Source organism: Aythya marila, assembly GCF_965140915.1.
Source record: "Aythya marila genome assembly, chromosome: 2".
Taxonomy (NCBI): Eukaryota; Metazoa; Chordata; class Aves; order Anseriformes; family Anatidae; genus Aythya; species Aythya marila.
Genome location: NC_139043.1, coordinates 84,019,070 through 84,045,800, shown reverse-complemented (window position 1 = coordinate 84,045,800; position 26,731 = coordinate 84,019,070). Strand labels below are relative to the sequence as shown.

Below are 26,731 nucleotides of genomic sequence, written 5' to 3'. Positions count from 1 at the left end.
GAAAGATCAACTGGGCAGCTAGTTATCCTCTGTCAGGATTGCATAGCCTGCTTTTTTTACTGCCATCAGCAGGACCCCATTTTCTAAAATTTATTTCAAGACAGTAAAGGCAAATGCTTCTGTGCCTCACAAATATCATCTAACAGAGATCACTGCCTGTCATTACCACCACCACCTTCTCGTGTGGTGAAAGGGCACGACAAAGATTACAGTGTACTGTGGTTTCTTAAAGTAGTAATAAGTTCAAGTAACCCAAGCATCTCTATCTACTATAACAGACTGTGGCTGTTTGTGTTTAGACAGTGCAGGGACTTATAAGTAAGCTGAAATGAGAAAAATACAGATGATAGATTACTGATAAGCAAAAGAATAAACTAATCAGGAGTTTCTGCTGGTGGAAGTGAAGATACAGGAGGCAGACTGTGATGCACATATTAGTTCAGTAAGGGATTTAATAAAGTGAAAGAAACTTTGCAGTAGAGTCCCATGATAGTATACAGTAAGCTTATCTTCTTTGTTCTAAAGGAGAGCACCAAGGCATAAATAACGTTATCACATTCATTTACAGTTCCTGTGTTTTTTTTAAAGGACTATAATAGTTTTTGTCTTAAAAATATACTTTAGGTGATAAAATTTTATTATTGGTTATTATTTTCTACAGAAAAGAGAAGATGGATTGTAAATATACAAGGCATCATAAACCTGCAAAGTGAAGAGGGCAATGAGAACTTTGATATTGTTCCTCTATTTTTTAGCTGTCCTTGTGAAATCAATATAAGTTATCATTTTCAGCCAAACTGTTTACTTCATAGATTCTCCATTTTTTCCCAGAGGTTTCCTGACAACTCTCCACAATGGCAAGAAGCCAACATTTCTACTTCAAAAATCCATCAAAAAACCTTCATTTCAGTCCCAGCCAAGAGGTCATAAAATTTTTGAACTATAAACTGAGAAGAGCTTTGGAGAAGAGCATGGAGACAGGTGTGGATAAATTGGGACTACATCTGTAGCTCTACAGTCTCTGTAAATCCATAAGTCAAGGAAAGCTTTGTGTAATACATCAGCTTGGCACAAAACACAGGAGCAGCTCAAAATATGTATACGCCAGGTGGAACTTGAAAAAACATTTATCTAAGTCCCATAGGCTCTGTGGATGTATGAGCTGCAATGCATTATTTGATGCACAAAATGAAATACAGGCATTAGAATAAACTTGCTACATGAACTTGCATTAGACTAGAGAAGTAAAGCCAAAATGCCTCACAATTAAAACCACAAATACTGTATTTTATATTGTTCTTTAATGAAATATTTATTGTTTAATTAACTACAGATACATTATACAAATTTCATGTCCAATGTTGAAAAGCAGGTCTCCTTCTGTTATTTTCTTCTGTTCTTAAAATAGTGCTTAATTTGAGCCGAGACCAAACAAGCAGAGATTTGGTGATCTATCTGAAAGAGAGAGCAAGTGATTTGTTAATTCCATATCCATTCATACAATGTCTATACAAGATTTTGAAATATTATAGAACTTTTCAATTTGTTTTTGATACTCCTCACTGAGCTCAGTAACTGAAAAATAATGGATAGTCAAGCATGATGCTGAGAGCCTTGAGTTTTCTTATTAAGAGCCAACCCAAAAGATCAATAAGAACAGATAAAATACAAACACATATTAAAGGAAAACAGGATGCAAAAATCAAAGTAGAGCAAAGGTTGCTGGGGAAGTACAGACCTCAGGCTCCTAAAATTATATAGAAAGAGAAAGAAAATAAAGGAGAACGTAAGTACTACAGTAAAGGACAAAATGAAAAGGGTTGGGGAAAAAGAAATCAATAATGTTTTGAAGTAGGAAGAGACATGAAAGAATAAGTTACTATCTGCAAGGAAGCACAGAATTTCCATGCAAAAACCCTTTCTTGAAAACATTCTAATATAATCTGGTTATCTAATTTGCAGACAGAGCTAAAATGAAATACTAATGCTTCTGCCTTTTCAGCTGCTGTTCTTACTCCTTAGATTCCCTCTACCCTCTACCCGGATCCTTGAAAAAGCAATGAAAAAAAAATTAAGTCTTGTCCTCACAATTACACAAGTAATGACCACTGAAGTGTTTATAGTAGTGTTTTGTGTAGTAACTACGAAACACACAAAATGTTATAGATACATTAAATACAGTACCTTGACAGAACTTTCTGCAATTCCATGTAGTATCCTGCAGAGGCGATTCAAGACACTCATCGTTTCTGTGGTTTCCGTATGTTCTTGACTGTCATTTCTCTTCCTCTGACTTTTACTGTCTTGCTAATTAATGTTCTGTTTTGCATTTTGACACAAGTTCAAAGCCTGGCCTTTAGATTTTGATTACACAACGGTGTGTAGCAAAGAAGAAGCTGTATGAGTCATATCATGTCTTGAAAGCAGACACTGTAGCATGGAGGGCTTGACACTAATCAGCACAGTACTTGTGTCCCTGTGAGCTTAGGACCACCCATTCTGGCATTCTCTGAGCAAAACCTAGGCAGGGGGAGGGGGAAAAGGTAACAGGCAGAAAGTGCAGAATGACTCCTCGCTGGAATTTTTTACTTGCACCAAGGTAACGTTTGGTGGAGAAGACACCATGATGCTCATCGCTGTGTAAATATAATAAAATGCTCAACAACAAAGGTTATGGAAGTCTGTGCAACAGTGATTTTGCAGAGAATTAAAGAAGAGATGCTGTACTAGACAAGAGTCAACATTTTGTAATTACTGAAATGCTAACAAGTTAATGAGCTCACTAGGAGAGAGAGGCCTTCACTAAAACCTGCAATAGATGCCGTAACACACACCACGAACATTTTGTGCATTTGAATCACCCTAGCTAGGAAAGAAACAGGGACAGACTTTACAAACTGCTGCTGAATCTCCTAGGAATAGGTGACATGTAAAAACATCTAACTGGTCCCAGAAAGCCAATCCCAGCAAAAGACAGACATTAGGGATCACCACAAGTGCTAAACCATTGTCATGCTTACAGAAACAGCACTAATTAATATAAGGTGGATTTACCCACTTCCTTCTGAAAAGAAAACACAATTAAAAAGAAGTGTACAAGTGTTTTTAAAGCCTTTTCTGTTATAAAAAATCACAGTCTTCACAAGTCATTTTTGCAAAGCATTGTATCATTAAGATCAAATACTTCTTCAGTTGTATTTCTCAAGGTTGCTAAAACTTTGGAATCAGCCAAAGCAAGTTAACTCTGTTCTACATTACAATAAACTCAGACAACCCTATAAAATCAGCCGTCTATCACAGCTGATTTTTACATATGCTATGTAATTATAATCTCACCTGTCATGGTGTCTTTCCTAGAAGTGTGTTCTCCCTTATTTCCATGGTAAGTGGCGTTTGTTCCAGTTGATTCATAGTCTGTTTTCCTTTCTTTTAGGCTGATCATTTCCCGGGGTGAGGCTGGGGCACTTGCTAGATCATAAAAATGGATTTATTTTTTCTCGCCACATATCACTGAATGTACTGTTTAAAGTAAACATTTTAGTAATGTATGTATTTGCTAGCAGATTAATGTCAAGCTGTTTGAAGAAACACCTCCATGTTATGAAAGAAAAGAAAACGTGCTGTTATTTCAAATACACTACAAATGTTTTAATACGATTATTAACTCCAAATATCATTTTCACCTTTTTTTTTTACTTACACCCATCATCTAAGGTGATCATTAAGAAAAAGTACAGTAATAATAGTTTTTTTTTTCCCTTTTAGCTTTTCAGACTCTAATGTGTCAAAACTTTCTGGTATATGTACTTTTGCTTTTCTTCTCAAAATGGTCAATTAATTAACTTTCAACTGAGTAGAAAAAAAAATATAAAAGGAGAAAAGCCCTTATAAAATGGATTCCTCCCTTCTCTGTTGAAGATAAACAAGCCCATGAAATAGTTCTAAAGGGAATGGGAAGAAAAGAAAGATATTTTTTTCATAGAAAACATGTAGGAAAGAATCCCTAACACTTAAAGGTAAGTCTAATAATTTCTCTGTCACTATCTATGTAGGAACAGTTGACATTAAAACACTATTTCTTTCATCATGTGCTGGGAAACTCTGCAAGTGTTTAGAAGCTGAGACTGCTGAAAGAAGGAGGTTGGGGGGGAATGTTATGGAAAAAATTGGCTCATACGATTGTTCCACAATTGACTCTGAGTGAATAAGACTGACTGTCAGTCAGTAAGAAAGAGGCTAACTGAAACTCTTGCTACAGCTAAAAGCAGGGAAGTGCCAGGTGACTTGTAGTGCCAGGTTTGTATGTGATTTTAATGCACTGGAGAATGTGAGGGTGGCGCTGATCACAAAGACTCACAGCTTGTGATGCTTAGACAGGAAAAGGGGAAAAAAGCAGGGACAAAAATAATGGATTGCAAGTGAACTGACTTCACTGATTTAGGTGTTGGGAGATACCATGTGGTTTCCCTGTTGTGGAGGGAATGGGAGGGGAGGGAGTACAAGGTGAGCATCCCAGAGCCTAGTAAAGGCATAGTGGTAGAAAAATAGATAGACTGCTGGTGCGTATTTCCACACCTTCCCCAGCTGCCACCCAGACATTCAATATATGTTAAAATAGTCTCCAAAGCAATAGCAATGTCATTTAAAAATAAATAAATAAATAAATACATACATACATACATAAATAAATAAGAAATGTCTTCCAGCATCTCTAAACAATGTTATAATTTTTAGTTAAGGAGCAGGGAAGCCTTCCTTGCACAGTGATGCTGAATTCTGTTCAAATTGGTTCTGCTGGCCCTAGCCTCTGAATTTACAGAGCAAATATGGGACAGATAGCTTTTATTATGGAGGTATTAAAACTGGGGATTGCTTTTAAGTTGCTTGTCAATACTGATGTAATTCTAAAGATGATAAAGGCAGCAAACATGAAGATATGAAGAAACGTGACATTAAGTTACCATATCATCTAATGGAGACTTGACTCCCACAGGGGACAAAACAGAATGCATACCTTGAAAAGGTAACTAACACTTGGATGCATTTTGTTTCACGTACTCTGGTAACACTTTGAAGTATTCCAGTGTTTTGAATACAACTGACTGATAAGAACAAAACCATCTCTCTCTGTTCCCTGTAGAAATTATACCTTTCCTCTCATGTTAGAACAATTGCCTTTTGGCAAGTGTTAAAATCCAGAATTGCCTTCCTCCAGAGTTTTTATTGGAAGCAGAGATAGATCGAGTAGTCGACATATTGAGAAGTAACATCAAGACTTTCTCCTCTTATTCTTAAAGTACACAAAATAGACAGAGCTTTCTACACTACTTACAAGTACTGTATCACCAAGTCCTCGAGATGGATGGGACATTATGGGTTCATTTACTTCAAACATTTACCCCAAGGTAGGATGCACTATACCAAAATAATTCTTGACAGACTTTTGTCTACAACTACAGATCTCTGATGACAGAGACCACATAACTGCTCCAAGCAGTTTATTACTGTGTTTTGTTTTCCTACCATTAGAAAATGTTCAATGTCTAGCTAATCTGACTCCTTGCTGCTCAATATTTTAATTCGTCTGCTATGAAAGTAGAGAAAGTTCACACCATGCCTCTTTGCAGCTGCCTGTTACATGTTTGAAGACTTGGTGTGTACCTCTTCTCGCTGCCCTCATCTCGTCTCTGTTCTTTGAGTTAAACAATTACAGCCCATTCAGTGTGTCCTCATATCCCAATTTCTCCATTTCCTGATTTATGTTTGCAGCTGACAAAACCCCCTAAATCATTTCTAATGCACTTTCATCTAGCTAGATATTCCCCTTAGAACTTATTTGTAAATGATTGGATCTTTGTTTCCCTTTGGGCAGTTATCTCCAATGTCTCAGGACAACTCTGAATTCTAACGATGCCCTCCAGGGTAGGTGACCCTTTCCCAGGTTTACGTCACCTGCCAAGTTAACTGGCACCCTTTGTGTATTACCAGGGTCATTATGAAAAACATTGCAGAGTCCTGGACTCAAGACAAACCTCCAAGGAAAGCAGGCTTCCATTTAGCAAAGCATCACACCTATTCTTTAAGAATGGTTTTCAGTCTGTTTTGTGTTGCCATGTTTTCTGGACTGTTTGCAAACTTGCCCTAGCTTGCCTATAAAAATCACACGTGAAGTAGTTTCACCGATTATTGTAGATTTCATTTACTGGCTATTCCTTTCCACAAAGCCTTGTGACTATGCTGTGGAAGAAATTCAGGTGGAATTATAAGAAGAAATCCTATTGAATCAATGCTTGGATTTGATATGGGTACTACCAGACAGTAACTTGTACTACAACGTAGAAGTAGATACTCCTAAGCAGCATTTATGTTCCTATAATCTCTGAGGTATTTAGATTGTGATTACTTTCTCCAACAGTTTTCTAGAACATGAATCTGAGCTGACTGCTCTGTAATCACATGGGCTCCTCTTCCTTCAGAAACAGCCACTATGTTTGTCCTTTGCTAGCCTTCAGATGACTCCTCAGAGCAGTAAGATTCATAAGAAATATTTTTTGAAGTGTGTTCTATAAGCATCAGAAGTGAGGAGATAGTCCTGGGCAGAGATAGAACTAAGGTCTCAGGGCCAGACATTTCAAGTGCCTTGCACTTGTCAAAATGAGATTTTGAACAAAAAAGGCAAAGAAAAAAAAAAGGAATTCCTTGCAAACCGACTTGTGTAATGACAGTCAATAGCAGCTCTCACTGGGCTGTACTTCTGGACACTTCAAATTTCCTCAGTGGTTGCTCTGCAGGACTAAGACACCACTAATAGATACTTAAAACTATTTTCGTAAAAATCCATCTACTGCATGATGCTGATGGCAATAATTGGTTTGGCCTATTTTAATTCTAAATTCTTAGTATACCTATGGAATGGCAGCATTTGATTGAGCAAGTAGTAAAATTGTTTTACTCTGTTTACCTTAAAGGAATTTCACTGAGAATGGTTTTATCTAACCAAGATATGTTTTACCTTAGAATAAGATGATGAAAAAATGCTCAGATTTCTGAACAGAAAAGTAAATTAACACGGAGGTGTAAGTTGCCATACTTACACTAATTCATTGCAGGGATTGTACAGAATTAATGATAGGTGGTCTAAATTTGTCATCAATATTACATGAAGACCTGTAGTCAACCTTTTATTAAGCTTGCATATGCATGTGTATGTACACTTATATACACATACACACATTCACATATAATCAGAATAAAAGCTGACATAAATCATGTGGATCTTTCAAATTCTGCCAAGTGTACAGAGCAGTCATAAACAGCTTAATGGTTGTCATGACTAGCAAATAGAGTAGCAGAGTTTCCTCATGCTATCAATAATCAACCTGAGATTAATCTCAATCAGGAAAACACTGCATAGTAATTCATAAGAAAAAGTTAAGTAATATTCTTTCTGCTGTAGAAGTTGGCACATTGTCATGCAAGAAAAAAGTAAAGGTAATTCCTACCTTGAATAGATAGTTCAGGTAAGAGTAAATAATGCATTTTGTAGGCTTTCATCATTCTTAACAGATCTGCATGCCAGTGACATTGCTTAACAGAGAAAAATGACAGTGATGGATTATTTCTGTCTTTACTTCAGCCCTGGAAGCCTGCACTTACCTGAGCGGTTGTTAGGAGACATGCGCACGGGAGAGATGGAGGGCGTGCGTGATGAAGAGTATGGTCTTTGCCGATCCCTTTCTATTGTTGAAGATGAGGCTACAAAGTGATACTGTGACCATCCATCCTGCAACATCAAACATTGTGACAGCAGTCAGCAAATTCGCCATACAGTTCTTGGCATTAAGTAGAGAGTATTCTCCTCTACTTTTTTTTTTTTTTTTTAAACTACTTATATACAAGTAGACTACTATCTTTTTCCTGCCACTGGGTGGCAAATACTCTTACTGGTGCAGGATTTGATTTGCTGACTGTACTGAAACACCAGAACAATCAAAATGCAGAAAGTTCTGTAAAGTAACATATTTCGGAAAGATTCGTATTATGAAAACACTGAACAATGTTTTAAGTTATTTGTTTAATAGTTCTGTCTTTTTCCTTGCCTCTAGTTTCACATTCTAAATGATCTGAAAATATTCCAAGTCATGAAACTGCCTGTTTTCACAAGGTTTTGCTTTAAATCATTTCTGTCTTATTAGGAAATGGAGGAAGTAGATGGTGAAGCTGCAGGATTATCAAAATTAATGTAACTACTTGGGTATCTGCAGTCTAGTAAAGTACATTAAGTGCCTATTTGTTCAAACTGAGTGAAAAAGAATCTATTCATTTTCCTCATTGCATTTTTCTCCAAGATGCACAGAAAGAAATTGTATGTCTTGTATTTAAGACTGTGGTAATAGTGATGCATTTTAAGAAAAGAAACAAAGTAATAAAAATGTTAGAAACTGCCATTTTCGAAATAAAAAGGGAGTTTCACATTTCGTTCTTGTATACAACGTCACACCCAATAATTATGAACTTTACATTTTAAAATGGAAACTAAAAATAATATTTTGAAAGTATTGTGAGAACATAAATTGACTTTAGCTAGTGCCCTTAGAAACCACAATATTCCAGATGTCTTGAAGTATTTACAGGTTTTAACCACCTTCATCACTGTTTAATGTTAAATCTAACTCTGTAAAACAAATTGAGTTTGCCCAGTCTAACACTCAAGATACAGTCTAAAAATGCCTACTTTCTGTTGTGCTTAGTGGAAACTGAGGCAAGCACCTGGCATGGCACTAAACAAAAAGTTGCAGTGAAATACTGTGCTGGATAAAAAACAAAAACATTATATAATATTGCCAACAACAACAACAACAACAAGCTGGAATTTCACTCTTGCTTACAGAAAAACAACTCTGCTTTGGGGCTGAAAAGGATATTTCCACCATAGGCTGCTCCTGACATCCAGCTGTGACGCCCACCCTCTCCCACCTCTGCCTTGGCACAAGCCATCTCTCCAGCTTTGTGCCCTCCACAGGCACCAGGCACTCTGAGCTGCAGTAGGGGATGGCTTCAATGCTTCCTTTCCACTAAACTTCTATGAAATGGAACTCAGCAAGAGTGTAACAGGCTTCTCTTTTGAAAACAGCAGGAAGAAAGAAGGCACTTACATTTGGTGCAGAGGGAAATGTTGTAAGTATATTAGGAGAGACAGACTTGACACCTACCTACAGATTCTGAACGTCTGTACTCCTTACATAATGCATTTGTGTAAACACGGGTATATCTCAGTCATGAGTTTAACAGAAAAAAATGGAGGAGAGAGATATGGGCCATGGCTTTTCTAGTGGGATCATTATTTTCCCTAAAATAGGTAGTGAGCATATGTCCACGGGGGTCAGTCATGTTAATGAACTGCATCTTGTATTTCATGACAGTCATGTAAGAAATTATGAGGAAGAAAACCGGTTAATCAATATAAGATAGTAAGAATTCTTGAAAAAGAAACAGCTAATCTTTAATACTGCTTAAGCCAAAAATTTCTATATCTAATCTTTCATTTCCAACAAGCCACTTTTACACAAGCATTGTCCTCCAACGTGGAGGGAGGATAAGAGCGCTAACAAAAACATCTGTAACCCCCTAACTACTTAATGCTGAATCAAATTGGAAATTATTAGAAACCTCTCAATACATGCATATAGGTTTTTAAAAAGAACTGATGGCTTATAATTAACAGCTTACATCTAATCATCTTATCCAAGCATCAAAACTGTAAGTAAAATACTTTTGTGTTATTTAACTTCCATGGTATTTTTTCTACTATACAAATGAAGCCACAAACATAAGAAGCCCGTGCCTTTATCCTGCTGAGGAAAAATGGTTCCCCTCTTTCTCATTCTCCAGGGTCTGAAGTTCTTTTAAGAAAGGTGACCTCTATAATTCACTGTGTTACATTTTGCTAACCATTTAGTTCTTTTAAGCAGACTCCTTTGCTGAAACAGAAAAGGCTATTTATTCCCATCTACCTGCAAGAGAAGGAGATACCTGCCATGCTGAGGCAGTGCAACTCTGAAATGCTTCCAGCTCCATGTATCTGGATGCACACATGGCCATGCACACTGTCCTTTTGCACTTTTGTTTCCCACAAATAACTCCCTGGCATGTGGGTCACAGCAGAGGCATAGCACTCCCTGATGCATCCTTTGATCGAGACGATCAAGGGACTGAGCCTGCGGAGTGTGCTGGAGATTTTGTACCTGTTCCAGTACCTCAGCAAAGCCTGAGCTGCTCAAGTGAGACTCTGGGATTGTTTGCAAAGGGAACCATCAAGAAATTCAGGAAAAACTCTTTACAGAAAGGTCAGCCCCTGGTGAAAGGAGGTGTACAAAGCCCTTGTTACTATCTTCCATCTTTTCCAGATAAATCTTTTTTCAAATTATCCATTAGAAGATGAATGCTTAGTAACGCTATGAATTATGAATTATTAAAGCTAGAGTACAAGTTTGCATTTTCTAGATCCTGTCCACATTAGAAACTGGAATTGTACAAGCTGTGACAACTAGAGTTAGAAAATGAATGTAGGAGGCATGATTGTGCTCCATGAATTGACATAAACTTCTACAAACTTACAGTGTGAACTTAGCATGTGAGTAGCTTAAATAGTTTATTTTTATTTTAATTCAGAAAAATAGTGACCCAAACCTTCCCCTAAGTCTAAATTTTCTCCCATTCCCTACTCCCTCCTCTCTCTGTATTGTTCACATTAACATCTAGACCCACTATTCTGATGGGAAGTGGATGAAATCCCTGTAATGTGCGTGGTCCTACAGACTGCAGAGAAACTGTGTGTGGCACCAGTTCTGTTCTGTGGAGTATTAACAGATACTTTGTCAGCATTGCTTCCTCACCAAGAGCATTGCAAGGTACCTCACCCATTAGGGAATGAAATCCAGCTGCAGCTAGGATGCTAGCAATGGCATTCTTCTCTGTGGCAGATTTTTTGCCCCTCTTCTCCCTGCAAATCTTAACTTTTCTCTTTGCTGAGGGTAACGTCTGTTGTAAAGTCTTCAAATAAAATGTGCTATATAACTTTCAAGTTTGCAAGCATGATCAACTCAATAAGTTGGGCCAAGAGTGAACTTTAGCATGAATATTGCTGCGACTTGGCATTGCTTTTGACTAAACAAGGCATATTACTGTCACTGTATGAACAACTTCATGGTGTTTCTCAAGAGCATTATGGCCAGCTCACAGATGCCATAGTATTTCAAAACGTTAATAATTTTAAGTGATCTGTCTTTAGCTCTCCTCTGTTAGAAGAAAAAAGTTCCTTTCTTTGGAAAGGTAAACAGTTTGTAACAAATTCATTAAAACTATCCCCATCAACAATTCCAAAAGCTATTAGTGTTAAATATTGAAACTAATTTTTAAGAGCCTAAAGGGAGTATTTTCAATTTAATGCCGAGATAAATACCACCTGACGTGATGGCTGCTTTCATTAGTTTGTTTCAGCTCTAGTGCCTGTAATGAAATTTAATTAAATTGATTTGGGTACTTAAAGGTACAGTATATAAGTGTCCTGCAGAGACAAAAGCTAACTCAACAGCCAAGTGTGTGAGACTGCATTTCAGAAGCCAATTTACCAGCCACAAACATGATCTAGGAGAGGAAGAGGGAGACAAAAGGACCTGACAGATTGAAAAGAAATTCAATGTAGTTCTGTTACAGAATGGATGGCATTTGTTAACTGGCAGCAATTAATTAATAGGTAGCAACTGCACACTACAGGAAGGCACAGAACAACCAGAGCACAGAAATATCATCCTGTGTTCCTACCATCTCTTCCAAAATATCTTCTGTTGGGCTTTTCTCTATATTTTGGCTATAACGAATATATGCATTTTCCCTCAATTGCACTCTGTTAAGTCAGATGTTAAAGGGTATGTGTTAAAGCTCAATCTGTGATGATGTGTTTCTGATCACATGCTCCTTGGAAAGCTGTAGGGATTATAATGCAGGAATTGGGGTGGAGGTTGGATCACTGCAGAAAATAAGTGTGATATTGTAGTCTCACTGAACACCTCTTACTGGGCTTAAGGAGTCAACAGGTCCTTGGTCTCCCTGCTCAACTCAGACTCATTTTGAAAATAATTTTCTTCAGGCCCATATGAAATAATGATTTAGTCAGGGTGACTAAGCTTACTGTGCCAAATACCTATTATTACCTAGGTATTTTATCTTATAAAAAGATAATTTGGGTTTTCTCCATTATTCTTTTTCATGTTTAAAATGTAAGAGAAAAGAGAGAGTAGTTTTCTATTCTGTTTGAAATTTCCATATTGTGCTCAAATTTTTTGTGTGAACACAATTTCCAAATGTGTTCAAATTTCCATAGCTCTGTGGTAGCAGAGTCCTTGACTTCAGGTGGTGTCCTCCTGAGGTGGGTGATACCATACACGCTATTTCTCTCATTTGTAGTACAGTAACACCAAGAGGACTGAATGAAATTAAAACCTGATTGGAAGCGACACACAGAGACACAACAGGGAAAGAGCTCCTGCCTGAAGAATTCACAGACCCAGGAGGTGAGAGGGGTAAGACAAAATGGTGTGGCTAAGGGACAAAAAATGGAGTGGCTGGGGACAGATACGGCCAGCATGGATGACCTCGTGGCATCTGCTCAGAAAGAAATCCCACATCAGCTCAGATGCAAACTGCCATGCAGAAAAAATAAAAGAAACCCTACCCTCTGGTGGATTATGCTGATCAGCTGGTATGATGACACTGACTTGAAAGTAACCAGTGGCGTAGAAAAACTACTATGGCTGCAAACAGAGAAATACCCTTCCATTCTGAAGAGCATTTTCTGCCCTGAGTGACTCCTAACCACTGAGGTCCTAACATCCTTGTCAGGTCCTCAAAAGCAGAAAAATCTCACTAGGGAAAAGAAACAAAAATGATGCAACAACTCTGATAATGAAACAGCCAAACTCCTAGAAACTACAGAAGATGTGTCCCTCCCCCTTTTCAGTTTGCCAACTCCCCACCATGCTACTTCTTGCCTCAGGCCTGATCCTGCTCACGTTTGATTTAACAGCCCATTGACTTAGAGCATACAGGACCAGACCTGTTTTGTCCTTCTTCCTACCTGTAAGCTGGCATTTTACTGGTTCCAGTATATTAATTGTAATAATAATTGCTTGTGGTAATAAGCTGTAGAAATGTAAAAGTTTAAGAGGCAACCACTTGCAGGAAACAGTAACTAGACCCACCACAAGTGGACAATAGTGCAATAAGGCAAGGTGTCTGTAAGAAAATACATAACATTGGATGAACTTGCTTTGAAACTCATCCAGAAATTGCTGCAGGAGCTGCTGGTTTTGCCTTTTTCACGAGCTCAGGCCCTGCTGTCAGGTTACATGAAACTTTCTGACTGGTGTGCTCCAGCATGACACTGTCTACAGTAAAAGATAAATCTGATGTGAACTAAGTCAAGGCACATCAGACTTACACAGGTTTGGGCAATTCTTCACTGGAATGTGTTGTCACGACACTGAGACGTAACTGAAATCAGAACTGTATCAAATTATCTATGTACCTCGACATATGAAAGTTATGTGCGTCACTTGACTGTGGTGAGAAATGGGAAATGATAACAAGGCTGGGGTGATCCACACATGTATCTAACTAAGCTCCTGAATGGGATTTTTGACATAAATATAAATGTTTAGCAACCATCAAATTTATCATTAGGCTTTACAACCTGGGATCACATAGTTTTGTTCCAATAGGGGGGGCAGAAAGAAGAACGAATACATTTCCCAGGGCTCCTCAGGAGGCTGCTCCATCAATATTGCTACTGAGACAGCGAGTCTGGCTTCTCTCTCCCCACTGGCACCACTCCAGCAGACCCAAACCACCACCGCGAACACACATGAATTTTCAGCTCCCTAGCAGGACTGCACTGTGTGTGCTAGTAAAGTGGCTGGCAAGGAAATGTCAGCGGCTGAAGGACAGGAGAGATGGCTGTTCTCTACAAAGGCCCCTGCCTTTGTACTCGAAGTGTGTTTACTTTGAAAGAGGGATTTCAACAGAATTAAAAATGTCCCTGATGCTGGAAACACTCCTGAAACAAACAAACAAACCAACCAACTAATTCTAGATAGACCATATATGTTAAAAAATAAAGGTGTTCAATTCTGGGGTTTAAATTTACAATGCCAATTCCTACTACCAGTACACAATTCTTGAGAAGATTGTCCTTTCTAGATTTACTTGTTTTTTTTTTTTTTTTTTTTTTTTCAAGGAAAACTCAAAAACAGTAGGGAATTCCTGGCCACTGATCTGCTTCATAATGTATTCTGAATTAATCTATTTATTTGACTATTTATTTATTTATTTATTAATGCCATCAGCTAAGTTACAAACACTTATAAAGAGGAATTTGACATTTATACTCCAAGGGTTTCGTCTTTTACTTCCAAAATGGGAACTCAAGACATGTTAAGATGATATAAGATAACAACATAAGATATGTTGTTGAACAGAGGGGTAGGGATTGTGCCTGGAAGATCCTGGCATTGTCCCAGTTTACACACTAGTTGCGTGCTTCTGAGTTAGATCCTTCAAACTGATTCTGCATTAAGCCTGCAGGTGGAAATCTGGAGTAATTTCACTAACTTCAACAGACATAGGACTGCTGACTCTAGTTCTCCTGTTTCCCCTCCTCTCCCAAATAGTTATGAGCCATGCCCTCAAAATCCACAAATACATGAAATAAAGACATGGATTATCCAAGCTCACATTAATTTGAGGGTTTTAGTATTTGTGTATATAGTCTTAATAACACAGCTTATGAAAGCCAGAAAGTTACTTAAAACAGAGATATTACACAGGTTTGGTGGAGCTAACAATATTATAATTATTTGGATAAAGTTGCTCACAGTACAACCACTTGTACCATATAGTTGTAATAACTGGAAGTGGTCAAAGGACAATAGAGTTTGCTTTCCATGCCTTCTGATGATGGTGCTATGCTGACTTGCTGACAACACGTTATGCTGGGAGGAAGACACCTGAAGCTGCTTGAGCTTGGGATGAAGGCCTCCCAACCCTCCCTTGTCCCAGCGTAACTGAGGGAAGTGGGCAGGGATCCCACTGAGGGCATTTCAGGAGCAGTGCAATCCCTCGAGTGAATACGAAGAGCAAGGGTGGCTGAGCTGGGAGGTGAAGGAGCAAGCCAGCTGGGTGGCAGAGCTGCCAGCAGATCGGCCACTCCTCCTGGTGGCTTTCAGCCCTCGATGTCTACTCACTGAGGGACTCCCTGGCCAGGTCTGTGTGGCTGTGCTTAGGACGCACACCACATCAGTCCCCTCTTACCATATGCAGTGGGCTCGACTTCAGGATTTCTTTCGTTTTTACTCCAAATTTAAATGTACAAATGTGTTTTACTTATACATGACAACATCTGCATTGCAGACACAGAGAAACTTCAATTTCTTATGAAGTTGTAAGAGGAATATCCATTCAGGGCAGCATGAGGCTAAAAAAGTTCCCAGCCAGACAATCATTTACCACAACAGAACTGCCTGGCGCTGAATGAGGATTATTAAGTTTTCTGTAGGGTCTTTAAAGTGCCATTTTCACAATCAGCAGTTAGACTCCTTTGCTACACGAGACACAAACCTCCCAGCTGCCACCTCAGCGGCCCTGCGAGCAGAGCCATTTTTCCCCGATTGTCAGCCTTCCACACCAAACTCATCTACAACATTTTCTCTCCCTGATTTTCACTTGTCATTGCAAAGCCTGAGGTACTTTGGAGAGCACCACCCATTTTTTCTTTTAAAGTACCTTAGATAGCCTTGTCCAGTTTATTTTTTTTTTTCCCCAAATGTTTTGTTGGTAGCATTATCATCTTCTAATCACATCTCCTACCGTAACGTTAGATCTCATCCCTTGATTTTAGCAGTGGAGAGCCAAACTATAAGGGAGAGATATGTTAATTGCTTGCCAAATCTAGCCAAGTGAAAAACAGCTAGATAACTATCCCTGGTTGTTTTATACAGCGCAGCTCTGGGGGGTTCAGGAAGTCACTGAGGCATTGCTTTACCTATCCATAATTAATTATTGATTTCCTGTTTTGTGAGTTGCAAAGATGACAAGACCTAATCTGATGAATAAAATAGCTGTAAGAAAAGGGAACTGTACGTGAGGCAAAGCATCAAGGACAAGATTTCAGATACAGCAGAGTTCATTATTCATTTCGCTCAGCTTATATGCAGCCAAATAATAAACCTTTCAAAACACTGCAATAAAATGAAATAAATTCATTTTTCAAAGTATCACTTTGCCTCTTATACAGAAATAAAATTATTCAAATATATTTCACAGGAAATGATGCAGTATCTGGCCCTTCAGCTAGAACTTCTGCTCCTTTTCTATTTTGCCCTGCATCAGGCATGTTCTACAATTTAAATTATAAAAATCACAAAGAACTGTTTTTGCTTCTATCTCATATGCACAAAGAAAACTGTCCAAGAAAGTGTTTACAATAATTTTTGACTTGTTTTGTTATTTTAATCCCAGTAATGTTAAGCTCTCTTAACATGCTTATGCCCTATAAATGCAATCTCTAGGTTTTGCCAGGGACAACCCAACCAAAAAAACATCCAACACACCTTACTTATTTTGTATGTATCAAATCATAGATCAACCAAATACAACCTTCCTGTTATACCTGTGAACACAAACCATGATAAAATCATCATCAGAACAAAATTTGCACAGCTGGTTCTTATGAAAATGGTAGGATTACCTACAATGATTGTGACCAAGACCCCTTAGGGTTTTGTGCCTCCTAAGGAGCAGCACTGGGAATCACTTTGTTCAAAAGTGTAGCTGTCTGACAAACAAGGAATCGGTGACCCTTCAGATAAAATCACTAGATAAACCCCTGATGTCCTTGGTTTCCTTTCAAAAGATCTTGCAAAAATATGCTTAAATTAGAGAGTTAAAGATCTGAGTGACTGTTATTAAGCTGCCTCAGTTTTAAGGACATTCATCTTCAAACATGCAGTTAACGAACATACACAGACATTAAGAAAGAGACCTGCATTTGTATTTTACTGAAATACCACTAAGAGTTTTCCGTTCAGTAAATAAGACCTTTAGTACTGTTACATCAAATCAGAATATACTATCGCACCAAAGCCTGTATCTCTATGGAGGAAACACAACTTTATAAGCACTTTGTAAAACTGCAAGTAATAAAAACCATTTAGAAACTGTCAGTGAGACTTTTCATTTCTCCTTCTTGTGGGAAGAAGAAGCTATAGCTCTTTTATCAAGATGAACTATATCATCTAGTAAATAAAGTAAAACAGCTCAGAACAAAGCACGGGTACTAGAAAAGAGACACCTTTCAAAATACAAGGGTTCTTTCTCAGAGTCTATATTGGCAGACATGTTTTGGTCATTTTGGTATTCTGTTAGCCATTTTAGGAAGATAAGAGGAAATAAACAGGAAGGACTTCCAGCTATTTTTTCACCACTCATTATTAGGTCAGAAAATAAGATAATTGAGAATAGGATATCACCCTACCAGCTTAATATTTCATCAAACTCTGAGCTTAAAATTTCATCAAACTCTGATTGAATTTACATGTTCTAGCCACATTAAACAAACACTTTTAATCTCTTACAGAACCCATAAGAACTAGGATTTTGATAGCATAAGTACAGCATCACACAGGAGCACCAGCAAAAGATGACCAGTGCTACGTGTCATACCATCACAGATTGACTGTTTACCTATGAAAAGAAAATACTCTTTGAGAACCATAATAATGAATGCAATTTAATTTCCATCCCCTCTCTTGTGCTTGCATATTCCATTATCAGGAAAAGCTCTGCTGATTTGATTCCTTTGCAAAACTATAAGCAGCTCTCTGACGTATTGGTTCAAGTTTTCTGGGAAAAACTGAATTTATTGCCCATAATTGCATGCATGTGCTTTTATCTCTGTCTGAACCTAGATATGCAAAAATTGACTAAATTAAGTAAATTAAGGATGATATTTAACTGTGAAAGGTAGAAGTGTTCCTTGAGTGAGTTTTTGGGATAAAGATTGACATGAATAAAAATGGTTTACCCTAGCATATATCATTACAAGACAATGTTTTTAACTACAGAAAGGACTTTCCAGTATTGAACATCTGAACTGAGCTTAGTTTTGTTTGCCACTAACTGGTATTATTTAAATATATATTTAAAATTTTAATACATTATTTAAGTGGAGTGGGAATGTTCCCAGTCCAAAAGGATATGCATATAATTTTCTTGTTTTGTATTCAAGTATTAAAACCTAGTCTTATTCTGAGAAACTGTGCTTTTGAGGGGAAAAATTCTGTAGCTGTGAGCTTCCACTTCTGCATACCTCTTCAGACTCCCTTACCCTAAGGATATTTAAGAAACTTCAGTTATATAATTCCCTTCAGAAAGAAGGCTCTAAGTCAAACATACTCACTCCTGGGTTGCATTTTAAATGTTCTTTACTTCAGCAAAGTTCAAAAGGTGGAGTACCTTAGAGAGACAGACTTTACACAACCATAAGTTTAAATTTCTGTCTTTAAAATCTATACTTAGTCATCTAAAAATGGAATTGGGTTTTCAAGTGAAAAATGCCTAGTGGTTCCCACAAAAGTAAGCTAGAGCTTACCAAGAGATACACTATCAGTGCTGAGAATGCTTTGGCATCACATACATGTATGGTTCAATCTAGTGAATGGTTTGGAAAAACTTTGATTCTTTCCTGATTTGTTTAGCACCTCTTGAGACCAGCAGGTTTGGGATGAGAATGCTGTCAGCTTCTACACACCTCTTACTGATAATTTAGTGCAGCCACTTCTGAATCTGCTTTTTGAAGCAGACTTGTTACAATGCTAATGTTAAAGGAAAGCACTAACGTGCCTTTAAGGCCCTCCTGGGAAAAGCCACAGTCAAGCACAGCTGCAGGTATTTTCTAAGTTCACAGCTCAAACCATCAAGGTTTATTCTTTTAGGAATTCCCAGTCTCTCTGTTCAAACATCATGCTTAAAGGCAGCATCTTCTAAGTCCATGCTGTGTTGTGAGTACATTTTACATACATGTACACATGTTCAAGTACACAGATACATGCACATACAGATATTTACCAGCACATATCAGATATGTAGTTGCACAGATACCTGTGTATTTGCGAGGAGTGGGATGATTAACTTTGCTTTAACTGATCTTAGTAATCACATTTAATTTTTCTGAATACCATTTAGTAAAAGAGCCTCTACCAAAACAATATAAGGACAGGCAAAGTTTGGCTTTAGCTACGCAGGATGGTTTTCATGAAAATACTATCATCAGTATTGAATATTCAATTGAGTATAGACTGTATCTCATTGCTAACTTTTAAAATACAGTAGTAAATGTAAAATGCTTTACAAAGAAACAAATACTGAAATAAGTGAAACACGACTAAAGCAATGGTACATGATAATGCATTGGAAACAAACATTTGAGAGGAATATCACAGAGAATTTAACAAATACAAAATTATAAAAATAAATGAAGTCTATTATACAGTAAATATGATGGAATTCAGAAGCATAAGACATTTGAAAATATATACCTCTAAAGACTGAAATAGAAACACAAGTTTTGATACTCCATCATGTGTTGTCATCATCGTATATGTAATACTGTTAGCATTTTGGATTCTGAAAGACTTTTTGCCCTCTTTGTACGTATGTAAAGGCTGGAAGTAGAATTCAGCACAGAACTAGGCTAGAATATGTTTCCCTTTTGTTATTCAGCTAATGCTGAGCTTTGTCCTAGTCACAGTACTCTTTACCTATATACTAATAAATGGGGTATTTCATATATTGTCAAAGGTAACAGTAACTTTAGGCCATGTAAAATACAAAAAAAAATTGTAACAGTGTAATAGCAGTCCCTTCTCTTTTTTCTGGTATTGTTAAGAATTCCAAAGGGGTAAAAAGAACTCAGAAAAATATTACTTGATACGTTGGCTAAGTCAGGAAAATCAAATATTATCAAAATCAAAAATTATCTGCTTGACTGCATAAGTGAAATGACAATTCTTGGCATTAAAATAAAATCTGAATAATATTCAGTTTGACTTCACATCTTATAATACTTCAGCTACATACATGCCATCTTTTTTTCTAAACTGTTCTTAAAAATTTGCCAAATCATGATAAAACAGCTAGGTGAAAAGACTTACTATATTTCTGTTATGCTAGATGCTGAGAATCTCCTTCCTTTTCTCTCTCTCTCTTTTTTTTTTCCCCAATACAAGAACAGTTTATATACCATTTTTACAAGTGAATACTTTTGCATATCCCTAAGTTTTTACTTGTATAGCTCAGCTCAATTTATCTGAACAATTTCCCCTTTAGACTGAACGATCTTGCTAAATTTTATAAATTTTGTAAACTGCTATTGTAGAGACAAACGATATATTACTTAAGCAGGAAATCAGCAATGAAAAATACACAAATGCTAAAATTTACTTGACAGTTTTGAATGACTCTTAGAAAATCAATCCCTGGGAAGGCATATGCAATCAAAAGAGGAGTTAAGTCAAACGTTAAGTTTATAAGGTGTGGTGATGCAGCCTAGTTCTAATCATGGCGAAAAAAAATTGTATCAAGCTAAAAAGAAAAAGAAAATTCCAGACTAACATACCATTCCACTAAAGTGTCTTTTGTCTCTAAGAAAGACTGAAAAGATTAACAGGTAATTCTTTGGCCTGCAGCTACTACTTGCTATTGTCTGTGAAATAGGAAATGTATCTTCACTTTAATGAAGAAATACTTCATATTTGCACATGTGTTGGGAAGGGAAAACCTACCTTACATGAACACTGGAGGCTAATATACAGCACGAAATGTAGAATTAATAATAATTCAAATCACAAACACAAAAATCAATAATACCAATTTTTCTCTGGTATTCAAACCAATAACAATTTCATAATTATTTAACTGAATTGTCATTTGATAAAAAGCCACATTTAAAATGTTCATTTAAAAGTAACATCTTTTTATGTAAGACAGACTGAAATAGGAAATATGTATTTGAAGACTATAATTTCTTTTGCTATATTATTTATAGGGTCTGTATTTCCCAGAATTACTCAGATGATGCTTTTAAAATGCATGAATAAGTTAATTCCACATGAATGTTTCACATTTCCTTTATTTAATATCAATTTAGGAATTTGCTTAATTCCTGATCAACATAATAAAGGGATGTCACACAGCATGATGAAATGCTGGGCATTTTAAAAAATCGTATTCCTGTAACATAGAGATTAAAGGATTTACCCTAACCTTGATAGATATTTATGCCTGAGGTATTACAACGAGATCTTCTCTGATGTCTTCTCTCTTCCAGGTAAATTTAGTAGAGGAAAAATAAACCAAAAGAAATAGCATAACCACTGTGTCCTGTGTTACCAGCAAAAACATGCAAATTCCTATTTTCTCTAAATATTTTATTAGAAGTAATATATACATATATATACATAGGTTTCTACATAGATTTACTTAAATGTCACACATATATATAAGATACTATTTTGTTCTTGAAGTAATGCCACATAATCATACTTCATGCAAAAAAATATTGGGAGAAAAAGAAAAGGCTATACTGGATTAAGGAAATGGAATTATAGTATCTAACTTAAATAATACCACTACTAAAAATGCCCAGTTGTGCTAATTCTCATTGCACTTTAGGCTGAAGGAACTCTTCCTTTTTCTTTATTAACAGAGAATTTGAAAATTAGTACTTTAAGAATTTCATTGGCTATTGGATACACTGATTTCCCAGTAGCTATACTAGTTCACCTAGAATCCTCTTACTGAAATACCTAGCTACTGCTTTTCTCTTAAAGATGCCATCAGGCCAGAAAAAAAGAAAGCAAAGTTTTTGATAAATTTAATCTGCTATTGCAACGCAATGGTTATCAATATCTGCCTTTCTGTTTGAAAGGTTCTGACAAAAAATTAGTTACATAAATGATTGGATGACTGAAACGAAACTGAATGGACTCCACTTGTTCCTCTCTGGTATATGTTGTCCTGAAAGCAAAACTCTGCCTATCTTAGACACACTGCTGAAATGAATCAGATTGCTCCTTCAGTGAAGTGAGCAGTTTTCAGTCTAGAAACTACAGAGTTCATTATATTAAAATGTATAATTTAAAAATGTATTCTCTAGTAGGTTTTTCTACTTTTGATTCAAACATCGTCTGTAGAATGCTTTTGGGTACAAATCTCAGTATGCATTAAACATAACAATTCAACACTGGTCAGCTGACAGCCGGAATACCTGGGTTGGGGAATAGATTCTGGTTTCTCGGCTCTGGGAGAGAGTATGCTGAGCGTGCCATGACCCAGAGTGGTGGGTTGGTGAAAATCCTCTGTCCTCAGCCACAGTGAAGCTTGGGGCCGCCCACTGCCATAAATCAATCAATCAGTCAATCATTTATTAATCAGGTACTTGCATTTCATAGTTAATATAAAAATGGGCTCTAGACAATGCCTTCTCTGTAAAGATAATCCAGTTTTATATTACAGTGTGTGCGGGGATTTACCTTAAGTTAATCCACCCTTCCCCTAAAAGGGTGATACACTCATCTGGAAAAGGCCTTCTTGATTTTATAGAAATACATTAAGTCCCACTGAAAGATCAGTACAGGAAAATACATATGCACATGAACAATTTGAGAACACCAACAGTTAGTTCCTTCAAGTCAAGCCACTCTTTTGAGGAACTTTGATGTTCTGGATTTGAAACTTAGACCTTAATGTAGGGTTTAAGTTCTGCACAGACCTTTTCACCAGACAAATTTTGCCTAAAGACAGCATCTTTTGTGGGGATGTCTGACTGGTGATAACCTTGCCAGAAGAAAATCTAAATGAAGTGTTCCAAGTCTACAAGATAGCATGATGCAATTAATACTTTTAAAGGGTGAATAGGTGTATTTTAATAAAGGACTTTAGTTTTTAAAACCCCTTGCCTAGAGTTTTGAAGTTTATTGCTGGCAATTTTCATGGAACATTTAGCAATAAAGGACCTTCTCACAGAGTCATCGGTTTATTATTCTGAAAGTCACATGAAAAGTGTGTCTTCTAGATCCGGACTGGCTTAACAGCTTTTAAGGCTTCAGGCAATTCTAAATATCTTTTCCAGCCAATGACAGACAAGGCCATCTTCAGAGTGATTACTCTGACTTCATTAAATGCCTATCACAATACTCTTCCTGCTGTAAATGGCATAGTACACACTGAAGGACAACCACCTTTAACAGCCTCCTAGTTTCAAGTAATTGGATGTATTTTTTTCATATAGTAGCTGAATAGGACAAGCATTTCTATTATTCCATGCAGAACAGAAACCTATGATAATAAATGGAAAAGAAAAATCATTTCTACAAAGTCTTTGTGATCTCTGCTTAAATTTTGGAAGACAGAGTAAATGTAAATATAATGAAAGAATGTAAACAGATATTTTGTTCAAGCCTAAGTGGTTAGGCAAAGCAAACCAATTAATAGAAAACATATTCTTCCTGACAGTTCCTTCAGCTTTTTAATATTACACACATTTAATGCTAATTGAAGCTTGTTTTAGGCTAATAAATTTTCTTTCATGTTAAACTCATTTAGTTTCCCTTTTTGCACAACCCTTTTGCTCAAATTTCCTCATGCAATTTAACAAGCTATCTGTGTTTAAGAATAGTTGGTTATTTTCTTGAATATTGAGATAAATAGTCTACCGTCCGCAGCTAATGGAAATCTGCTCTTCTATAGTCACATCTGGGTTTTCCAGCGCATCCCCACATCTTCAGCCAGCTAAGCACACTAAAGATTGGAGCAAGGTCTGGTGTTCCTCACTTGGAAATAGGGGCCTTTAAAGAATCACCACAGTTGCTCCTTTTGCCTTGCTTGGGTGCCCAGCCATAAGTGGTTCAGGACCTCTCTCAAGAGACCAAGCTGTGCTTACTTCTCTCACTGACTGTACAGGCTACCCAGATAATTCAAGAAGAGGGGTGTCCCAAGGGGCAGCTACCCCACCCATCTTACATTAAGTGCTGAGACATTGATCCACTCTAGCTGTGGGCTGTGTGACCATTAAGAACTTTTCAAAACCAGATTTTAAATGTTAAGGGATGGACCCCTAAAAACAGACACAGATTAAATAAATGATCAATTAGGAAAATGTTAAGTCTTGCTTGTAGAGAACAAAGTTTGAAAATGACATGACATTAAAGTCACTCTTTGGAAGAAAATATTTCATCTACTGATGAAAAACTGCAATGATCACTTCTTTGTTACTTGCTAAGCTTTTGTGGTATTTAGAAATTAACCACACTGAATCATCTAAATACTGCTTACTTGGGATTGAACCATGCTTTCCTCTACATGGGAAGTTTTCAGATTAGATTTCTGTTTCAGCTGCTGCTCAGCAAACTAAACTATTTCTTGAGAACTCCACCATGATGAAGCACCTGCAAGACATCTGGCACCTCCTTCACTTCAAGACTGAATTCATTGCTTCCTCTTGTTCTGTCTTTTCAGGACTGAAAACACTTACACTTTTTACAACTTTTTCTTTTTGGACTATCTTAAGTTAGTGCCAAATTAACTATACTAGAGAGTGATACTCTCTTTTTTTCCCAAAGCGCAAGCCGACGCTGGATGGTGAACACTGCGTCCTCTCTCACAGATCTGAATGCTGACTATTTACCTTTTGTATCTTCTCCGTGCCAGCCCAGCCTGATAAGTCTATGCGTCCCATTAAAGCCAATCCATAGGTATTAACTGGAAATCCTAGTGCACTGGATAGAAGCTGTCAGCATGACACAGCTCTGCAAACACGGTGCGTAAGTTATGGTGACTTAGAGCTTTCCTAGTAGAAACTGAGACCGCAGCTCCAGCTGTGGGAAATCTACCCATCACTCTCCTGATCCAGAAAAGCTACAGCTTCCACCTGAGCAAGCTTTTTAGTGAACAAAGAGCTATTTGAGAAAAGAAGACAACAGTTTAAAGAGAAGTGCAACTCCTCTTACATTAGCAATTAATAAATGGACACGATGTTCCTGATCCGGCAAACAGCTGAACAAAAGCAACCCACACACCTTCAGTCCTTGTTTTACAAAATCTTGGGAAGCCCAGAACACAATGGGTGCTGCAGACTAGTTAAGCTGTCGCCCCAGGGAGGTTCAGTTAGCTGCAAAAGTTCCAGATCTTGCTTTTGAGGCCTTAGGAAATTTCCTAGGAAATGAATAGGGGCTTCTCATTGCTTTCATTGAGTGCAGGATCAGCCCACTGCAGAGGAGTTCCTGGGTGCCAGATCTCTGAGCTCTCGATGATAGAAGTTGTGTTACTGGCAGGGTTTGTCTGTCCACCTGCTTTGCCTTTCTGTTCAAACACAGCATAGGAACTAGCCTGAAACTCTTTCCAGAAACACTTAAATCCCTTGCTTAACTTGGTTTACCAGTTTTAATATTCTATGCCTTCTGTCTCACTGATTTGTGGAAGCGTTTTGCATTTTTCAGGGTAAAAAACCTAGAGTATCTTCTCTAAAGATATTCTTTGTATTCTGAGCCAAATACACTAGCACCTTGAGACAGGGCATATTGTTTGATTTGGTCAATAAAGTTAATTGAGTCACTGCAGTTGCTGCAAGTTTTGCAGTTTTTGGCTTTGAATTGCCCAGAGAAACAGGCAATTTGGTCAGACACCGAGCAGCACAATAAAATCTGTGCACACAAGTATGCTTTTCAGCAATATAACTGAAGCTGGCACCCTGAAATCTGTCAATTTTGTCTATTTTGTATGCAACAGCCAAACTTGACAGCTTCCTTAGAGGCTGTTCAATTTAGATTTCACCATACAGGCATACAATGTCATCTTGGTAGAAGCTGCTTACCCACAATGGGGTGGGGCTTGGTGTTTTGATGTTTTTACTGATGCAGTCATATAGTTGGACTAAATCTATCAACTACTACTGTATTAGCAGTAAACATACATCACCTTCTTTCTCCATTAATACAAAAGATAATGCTCTTATTCTTTCTACCTCTCCTAATTTACTCTACTGTAAACATATAGCTCAAAAACATACCACAATTCAAACTATTTGGCTACACAGTTTCTCAAACAGTACGGTAAGTGCTGTTGCTTTTTCTTACATGCAATGTGATAGTTGTAATTTGCTTCTATCACAGTACTAAATTGTGCCTCTATATGCCACCAATTCTTTGAAAGTAATTGTATAGATACTTCAACACATAGGAAGAAATTGCTGATGATTAGGCACTGGGATTTTCCTGCACTTCAAAAAGGCTGTGCAACTGCAAGATACGGCAAAGTGCTGATCATATGCTGCCAGCTGTATGGTCACTCATTTTTACTAGCGTAAGTATTTTAGTAGGACAAAATAAAGATTCTATTGACCAGCTATGCTTATATTGCATAACTAGCTGATTCCTAGTACAATGTAAACTTTTGTAATTTTCCAGTTACAAAAACACTATTTTCCCAACAGTCATGACACACAGACATCCAGCAAAACAATCGGCCTACTATAGGCAAATTTAATAAATATTATGACTTTGTAAAGATTAGCACATCTTTCAACACACAGAAGAATCTTAAATTAACTATCTGAACACTTTGA

General features: G+C 37.2%; 1 protein-coding gene across 3 annotated transcripts in view; it reads right to left on the bottom strand.

Annotated features, from left to right (window-relative positions):
- CTNND2 (catenin delta 2) overlaps positions 1–26,731 on the bottom strand; it is a 394,794-nt gene that overhangs the window by 9,098 nt on the left and 358,965 nt on the right. For 2 of the 3 annotated variants that reach the window (XM_082752927.1, XM_082752929.1), the window contains 3 exons: positions 22,379–22,504; positions 7,657–7,783; positions 3,337–3,468 (listed from right to left, as the gene is read on the bottom strand). In XM_082752927.1, coding sequence (XP_082609053.1) covers positions 3,337–3,468; positions 7,657–7,783; positions 22,379–22,504 — 385 coding nt within the window. The remainder of the gene's footprint in view (positions 1–3,336; positions 3,469–7,656; positions 7,784–22,378; positions 22,505–26,731) is intronic. The other variant, XM_082752928.1, reaches the window with a different exon arrangement.